This window comes from Micromesistius poutassou (genome assembly GCF_964030765.1).
Source record: "Micromesistius poutassou genome assembly, contig: SCAFFOLD_1237, whole genome shotgun sequence".
NCBI classification, from domain to species: Eukaryota; Metazoa; Chordata; class Actinopteri; order Gadiformes; family Gadidae; genus Micromesistius; species Micromesistius poutassou.
Window position 1 is genome coordinate 7,471 of NW_028178201.1, and position 8,400 is coordinate 15,870.

General features: G+C 51.8%; 1 protein-coding gene across 1 annotated transcript; it reads left to right on the plus strand.

The window, feature by feature from the left end:
• Positions 1 to 1,216: 1,216 nt before the first annotated feature.
• Positions 1,217 to 4,940, plus strand: LOC311374689 (protein Tob1-like). The gene is made up of 2 exons (XM_084490483.1): positions 1,217 to 1,419; positions 2,556 to 4,940. The coding sequence occupies exon 2, from the start codon at positions 2,736 to 2,738 to the stop codon at positions 3,831 to 3,833; it is 1,098 nt and encodes a 365-aa protein (XP_084346609.1). The 5' UTR covers positions 1,217 to 1,419; positions 2,556 to 2,735; the 3' UTR covers positions 3,834 to 4,940.
• The last annotated feature ends 3,460 nt before the right edge of the window (positions 4,941 to 8,400 follow it).

Genomic DNA, 8,400 nt, shown 5'->3' on the forward strand with positions numbered 1-8,400 from the left:
CCCAACATGTTAGCCCCCCACCCCCCCACACACATACACACACACACTCTCTCTCCCGAAACACACACACACACTCTCTCCCGAAACACACACACACATTCTCAAACCTCAAGCAGACACACGGGCACACACACACACACACACACACACACACACACACACACACACACACACACACACACACACTTTCTCCCTCCCTCCCCCCCCCACCCCCCACCCCCACCCGCTACCAGCGACATCCCCCCCCCCCCGCCCTGGCCGTGTCACAGCGCGCTGCGTGTTTATTGTGGAAACACGCGGCGCCTGAGCCCATGTTAGGTAAGAACGCGCTGTGACGTCAAGCAGCCCGAGACCCGCACAGCTCAGCTCGCACACAGCTGCTCTGACAGGGGAGCAGCACGCGAGGAGCCGTCGTGTAATAACGCTCCGTATCCACATCCGCACATCTTCGATGAACGGGTCTTATTACATAGATGTATGATTAAAAAAAACACACACAAAAAAAAACCATTTATAGACTCTTATTGTGCAATGCACCAAGTGCACACTTTGTGCTGTGGGAAAATAGTCCTTGCTGACGTCTGTGTTTGACTTGAATGGAACGCAGTTGCGGGCTGCTGGTTCCCATGGACTTAACGTTAACATTATTAACATTATTTACATTATTAACGTGACGCTGTCACTAGGGAAGAGCCGCGGTACGGCCGGTGACAGGTGTGTCCCTCCGCGGGAGAGGGACGCCCCGCTGTCCGCAGGCTCTTCAGTGCAGAAGACTAAACCGACCTACCTTTCTTTACCTGTCTATCCTTTAGTACTAACGATGAAGAAAGGCATTGTCCGGCAACTCAACGCATACGTATACACCGTATATAACCTAGAAATCGGTTTGAGTCGATGATGGATAATTGTTGCGTTGTACTTGGAAATAATGACGTTATGATTTCGACAAAAACAAAAAACCCACCAGCCGACGACCTCTCGTGATAAAGTAGTCCGCCACCCATGAAAGGTGAACGACTACCGTAAACAGAGCCCTTCTCACGACGGACTCGGGCTCCGGTCCAATCAGAGCCCGGGCTGACGACTACGCTAATGACGAGGCGCCCGTTCAGCCAATAGCGTGTCGGTACGGGGTGTTGACCTCTGCGAGCCTTCTCACCGCCCCCTGGGTGTCCGTGGCGGAGGGATACTATATAAGCGTGCCGCTCCGGCTTCCAGAGGACAGAGTTGTAGAAACTCCCAGGCAGTGGGAGACAGCTGGCCGAGTGTCGGGATTAAAACACAAGATAAAAAAAAAACACCTTATTCAAGGAGCGTCCTCGTCGAGACACGACGACAGACCCGCAGCAGAACGTTTCGTACCCGTGTTTATCCCCGAGGAGGACCGTGAAGGAAGGACAGGCTGCCGTGGATGTCAATGTAAGTTCATTTTCCTCTCCTCCGCCTCGATGGTCTCGCATGATCGCCTGGTGGACATCGACCGGGTTAAATATTAAACGTGACGTTCCCCGCATGCAATATTTAACATCCGAGCCTGCGCTCCGCCGGGCGACGCCTGAACCAATGCCCCTTCTTCAGGTGAGCCGATCTGGGATCCGATCCGATCCGATCCGAGCTGTTATCGATCCGCCCTCCGTTCGTTCTGCACACGCAGATCTCTGGCATCGCGTTTTTTTTTTTTTTTTTTAAGTCTGACTTAAGTAGGTTTTTCGGCGATGTCAACGAAACGTAGCAGCACTTATCTCTGGGGCCAGCTGGGCTGAGGTGGGCTGCATCGGGGCGGATGACACCCTGCATTCAGCCCACCACCACCACCACCGTCGAGCTGGGAGCCGACCAGTATCGATGGGAAGAGCTATTTTATCGTGACAACATCAGATGCACTTCGGGGAAGAAGGGTCCGTCTTCAGGATGGCGATCGTGATCGTGTTTTGATGATGATGATGATGATGATGATGTAACATAGCCACCGTGAAGCGGACCCCCACCCCGAGTCGAAGCCGGGGGGGGGGGGGGGGGGAGGCGAGAGGAAAGGGGCTGCCTCCTTCTCGCGTCTATTGACATTGGCAGGGGCGAGGAAAAAAAGACGTGGCGTCGCTGTGAAATACGTGACACGGGCGAAAAATATTAACGTCAACGAAGATCCGCCTGTTCGACCATTGACGTGATCAGCGGGACGCCCCCCCCCCCCCCCGCATCCCCCACACACCCCACCCCGTCCCGAGTTCAACCACGGCTGCGTCTATCTGTCACACACGACCGCTAGGGAACGCGCACTGCTGACACAATCTGAGTCAGTGGTGGCCTGTGTGTATTTATAGCTGTTGATATTGCACAGAGGAGATACTGCTCTGCTGTTTGCACTGGGGGGGGGGGGGGGGGACTCATGAATATAGATTGCTTGTAGCCTCGATCTTAAGCCCGTCGCGATTGGAAGTCCGCGATAATGGGGGACTAATTTGTTTGGTTTAAATTAAAAACGTTTTGTTTCTGCCTCGTCATGTTTTCGATTGTCGTTCTAACGCGTCTCCTCCTCCTCTCCCCTTGTGTCGCAGGATTAAGATCCTGAGTCTGTCTCACCAAGGATATCCGTCCCTGCTACCACCCCCGCCAGGTTGGACTGTCCCCGTTAAGCTGCTCACCGCTGCCTTGGAGGTTTTTGCGACGCTCGGGAAAAACGTGACTTTTGAGTGTTTGCGACAAAACCAAGAACCGCCCAGCCCACGGACGCAGCTATGCAGCTTGAAATCCAAGTCGCCCTCAACTTTATCATTTCCTATTTGTACAACAAACTCCCGCGGCGGCGAGTCAACATCTTCGGCGAGCAGCTGGAGCGGCAGCTGAAGAACAAGTACGAGGGCCACTGGTACCCGGACAAGCCCTTCAAGGGCTCGGGCTACCGCTGCATCCACGTGGGGGAGAAGGTGGACCCCGTGGTGGAGCAGGCGGCCAAGGAGAGCGGCCTGGACCTGGAGGACGTCCGCAACAACCTGCCCCAGGACCTGAGCGTGTGGATCGACCCGTACGAGGTGTCCTACCAGATCGGGGAGAAGGGCGCCGTCAAGGTGCTGTACGTGGACGACAACGGCGGCGGCGGCGGCGGCGGCGGCGGCGAGAACGGCTCGGAGCTGGACAAGGAGATCAAGAACAGCTTCAACCCGGAGGCCCAGGTGTTCATGCCCATCAGCGACCCCGTGGGCGCCTCGTCCGAGTCCAGCTCGCCGTCCCCGCCCTTCGGCCAGTCGGCCGCCGTCAGCCCCTCCTTCCTGCCGCGCTCCGCCCAGCCGCTCACCTTCACCACCGCCACCTTCGCCGCCACCAAGTTCGGCTCCACCAAGATGAAGAGCAGCGGCCGCGGGAACAACAATAACAACAACGGCGGCGGTGGGGGCGGCGGCAGCAGCAACAACAACAACGGCGGCGGCGGTGGCAGCGGTGGCGGCGGCGGCGGCGGCGTGGGCAGCAGTAGCAACAAGCCCTCCCCCACCTCGCCCACCAGCCACCTGGGCCTGAATGTGAACACGCTGCTGAAGCAGAAAGCCATGTCCACCTCCATGCACTCGCTGTACGGCCTGGGGCTGGGCCCGCAGCAGAAGGCCTCGGCGCTGTCGCCCAACGCCAAGGAGTTTGTGTTCCCCAGCCTGCAGGGCCAGGCCAGCCCCGGGGCGGACGGCCCGCTGGGCCTGGGCCCGCTGCAGTACGGCGCCGCCGCCTTCGACATGTTCTCGGCCTACGGCGGCCTCAACGACAAGTCCCTCATGGAGGGCCTCAACTTCAGCCTGAGCAGCATGCAGTATTCTAACCAGCAATTCCAACCGGTCATGGCTAACTGAGAGGGGACCGGGACCGGGGCCGGCGAGCGTCGGGGGGGGGGGGGGGGGGCCGTTTATTTATGAATGAGCGGTGGCTCGAGGAGAAGGGAAAAACAAAAAGCGAAATCTGCACACTTAGAAGTTCAACGACTTGGTACTTTCAAGGAAACATGATGTCTAGTTTCAGTGAAGCGCATGTGCCCAAGGGTGCGCACCCCCCCCCCCCACACCCATCCCCCCTCCCCCATCCCCCCTCCCCCCCCCCTTTCCCTCCCCCGCCGCGCCCCCTTGCGTTTGTTTCTGTTCGAGAGCTTGTCTTACAACAATGTCCAAGCTTGGTTACTTCAACATGCATCGTTGTTTTTCTTTTTTGACTTTTTGCCAACCAAGCACAAAATAATTTTTTTACAATGTCGACAAAATCGAAAAATGAAAAACGACTCCAAAAAAGGTGGGGAGGAAAAAAAAAAAATACATACAAGCTTCGAGTTTTTGGCCCCTCACAGTATTTTACAGGCGGTAAGACGAAGCTGATTTTTATGAATTGGCACTACAAAGTGGGGTAACTTGGTCTTTTTCTAATTGTATAATTTAATTTAGTACAGAGTTTGTAAGATATCAGAGTATATATATTGTTTCTATGACATGGTGTTGCATTTCTATCTTTTTACTACTCCAGTGATCTGTGATGGCTGCAGCAGATTTTCTTATGTTTTTCTTTTTTTAAAAGATAATTATTAAAGAAATCCATCTTTAAAAATACATAAAATATTCTACGGATTGTGTATAAAGTATCCCTTAGTGATGGAGTTCAAGTGTAGGAATATTTGCTTTCCCCCTCCCCCCGAGAAGAATTGTATTTTCTGTTATGAGGTTAAATTTTTGCTATACTCTGGACAAAATGTAATCGTATGAATATTAATTTTGTACGTACATTGTGCAATACTTGATAAAATACGGTATAACAAAGTATTTTGAGTCAGTGTCTTACATGTGAAGAGGGACTGAAATAGTTTATATTGTTAAGTTTGTATTAAATGCTTACAAATGATATGCTTGTCTTTATTTTTTTTAATTTCATATTTGCACCCTGGTCTTTTTAATAAAATAAACTACAGTTCTACATGATTTTATTGACTGTTGATTTATTGGGTGGGGAAATGCGTCGGTGGTTAACATCGTCGTAACATTGACGATCTTCTAATATAATTTGATCCCTGCTTTCGATCCCGGTTCATTCAAACCGAACTGGGTTTATTTTGTATCCTCCCAACTGCAGCTGACAGATCCCGAGACGTACGTCGTTGCTGGCGTTGTGTTGGGTGACCCTAAACCTTTTTAAAACCTGATATACCCGATACATCACAGCCCCTATTTCAGGGTCAGGAATGACTTTCTCCACGCCAAGAATAGCTGCTGTGACGTCACGGCCGTCACATGGTGTGGCCTTTAAACACAGGACCAAACAAACAGGTGTTTCTCTATACACGCGCGGCCAGCCACGGTAGCCGTAGTCACAGCCCGGCGAGGGCTTCAGCGGGCCGTAGGGCTGTGCTCAGGCTTCACACTGTGTGTACCGAGTGGGCGTCTGTTGTTTACAGGCAGTTTAATAAAAGGACAGTAGCGAGTCGGGGAGAAGGCCGCCGGTGTGTCCGGGCGGTGCTGTCAGCGGGCGTGGGATTGCCATTCTGGGCTTGAGAATGCATGTCGTTTGACTGGCTCGTTTCAGCTCATACGTCACGCTTGCGTTGCCGCAATAGGGCCGTGTTTTTGAGATCCCATGAGACCCGTAGAAAAGGAGCTTCAGCAGCAATACTGCTGCATAAACACCATCGTACCATTCCCCAAAGTACTGCCAGTTCTTTTATTATCGCTGATTGAATCAATTGCAAAACATTTCTGTATAATATATTTGTATTCATGTTTTTTTTGTTTAACCCATTAGTCTATTCTATTATTTTCTTTCTAGTAAATGTACAATTCATGCCCAGGATGCTGTGGTCCACACAGGAGGTATGTGAACTATTCTTTCGATCCAAAGGGCCCAAACTGACCGTACACGCGACACAGAGCTATTGTTTGTGCTGACTTTTCCGAACAATGGCTCGCATAGTTCCTTTGGTCGCCCACAAAGGGAGGTGACTCTAGGTGGTTCCGAAAGTGTTCCCAGATACCTTTCATCGTGCTTCTGTGTCATTCAAATCGGCGGTGTTTGTTTGGACAACTTTGAGTGGAACCGGTTCCCGATAGATTCCGTGTAATTCTCTCAAATGCTCTCGGTAAGACTCATAGCAGTTCCTGAGAACGTCTAACCAGAACGACGACGCAAAATCTATGATTCACCAGAGTGACTGCTGGCTAATCGTTTTCTGTCATAGAAGTACAAGTCATATTTACACACATGCGCTTGCACACGCACACACACAAACACACACCCACACACACACACACCCACACACACACACACACACTGTGTAAGCACACGTTTGTATTCAGCGTGTGGGTTTTCAAAGTGTGTTTAGCTCTCGAAGCCTGGATGAATACACACACAGGCACAAGCAGACACACACACACACACAGAAACACACACACACACACACAAACACACACACACACACACACACACACACACAGGGCGGCCCTGGCCTGCTGGGGGCTGGTGGATACACAGATGGCCCAGTGTTGTGCCCATGGTTACAGCAGCCGGCTGAGTCCCTGGATCAGCAGGGGGCCGCTGCCCCGCTCTGACTTCATCCCGCGGTGCCGGGGCGACGGAATGCACCCTCACCAGAGACGCATTCCTCTCCGGGGCTGGCCCGCGTACGCTCCACGGAAAACAGGAGGTCAGCCCCGTAGGCCTGCTGTACCTGTGTTGTTGTTATATGACGGGACGATATGGGGGGGGGACTTTGTGCGCATGCAGGGCCTTTAATGTTTGGAAAAGGTAGACAACATCTTTACAGTGTAAAAGATTTACAATACCTGACAAATACGTGTGCAAGAGAAACTCATTGATTGACGGTTTCCTCCAGGACCCAATTATTTTGTTCTAGTAGGAAGGCCCTACCCATACCCTGCGGTGAGTAATATTGATATATTCAGACATACATTTATATATTTATATATATATATATATATATATATATATATATATATGTGTTACATTGGAGCTGCAGGACATTATATCAGGGTTGTAACGAGAGATAGACGGATCAGAATGGAATCCAGAGCCTCGTCTTGCTTGAGCTGTTGTACTTTGAAAATCGTATTTCATGGATTTCAAAGTAAAGCAGGTGATGGTGTGAGGAATGCGGTGCCTTCAGGGCCGTGTGTGTGTGTGGTGGCTGGCTGGTGGAGTCAGTGGTGGAGCAGCCCCTCGCTGTAACCAGCTGTTCAGCCCCTCTTTAACGAGGAGAGGGGTGGAGGTTACCGGTGGAACGGTTCTCCCCTGATGAATGGTCCTCCTGATGAAATCCCTTCACGCCCTGGGAGATATTCGGAATAAATCTGGACGTTAAGAGTTGAATAACAATAACACAATTTAACAATAATGTTTCCTACACTGACCATGTGGAAAACGGCCGTTTAATTTCACTGTTTTGTTCTTTGTTTTTTTTTGTTTTTTACAGTTTCCGAGTGCGCTGCTCAGACACAAGCCAGAGTTTTGGAAGGAGTACACCATCGTGTTTTCTCTTCACTTCCACCACGGCTTTGAGTCTCTCTCTCTCTGCTTTCATCCTCCGACTCCAACTCCCTGGCCTCTCCAACTCCGTGGCCTCGCGCCGTCTACGTCTGGCTGGGTGGGTGGAGGTCGCCCTCCCGTCTAAAAGCAAGCAGGGCTTCCCCAGAGAGGGGGCGCGTGAGTGAGTGCACGTCAGGATTGTGACCCCTGCTGACCGGGGAGGTGGGGGGGGGGGGGGGGGGCGTCCGTCGGGGGGCGTCGGGGGGTGGGGGGGGGGTGGGGGGGTATTCTGGGCCTGTGAGTGTGGGTGACGGTGAGTCTCAGTAGCAGCAGCCCTCTCTCTCTCTCTCTCTCTCTCTCTCTGGTGTCTCTGTTGCCTGGCGGAGAAGCCAGTATTAGCACCTGTTGCTGTTTATTTACGGCTGGAGCCCTGCGCCGCACCATGTGACCGAGACATTCCAACAGGCTCACGCTAGCGTGATAAAATAACAAACCGCCACGCATGCAAGAAATAAGTCTTCCTCTTTTTTTTTTTTTTTCCGTCTTTCTTTTTTTTTTTTTTAAGATCAAGACCCAATTTCTTTTTGGTCTGATGTGCGTTGACGTTTTCACTGACTTTTCACCGCAAATGTTCTGACCGGGAGATTTGATTTGACAGCGAGGTATGGGCTTTTGATCAATACGGGAATGCAGAGTTGGCCTTGCACGGCGTTGCATGCCGTGGTGAACGCTCCGCGTTTGGAGGTCACTGCCTCTGATCTGTCTCACAAGATGGTGGCGGCGTGACTTTAGTTTTCATTCCCCGTTGACCTATCACGCACACACACACACACACATACGCACACACACACACACACACACACACACACACACACACATAAGCACACGCACTGTGTATGAGTGTGT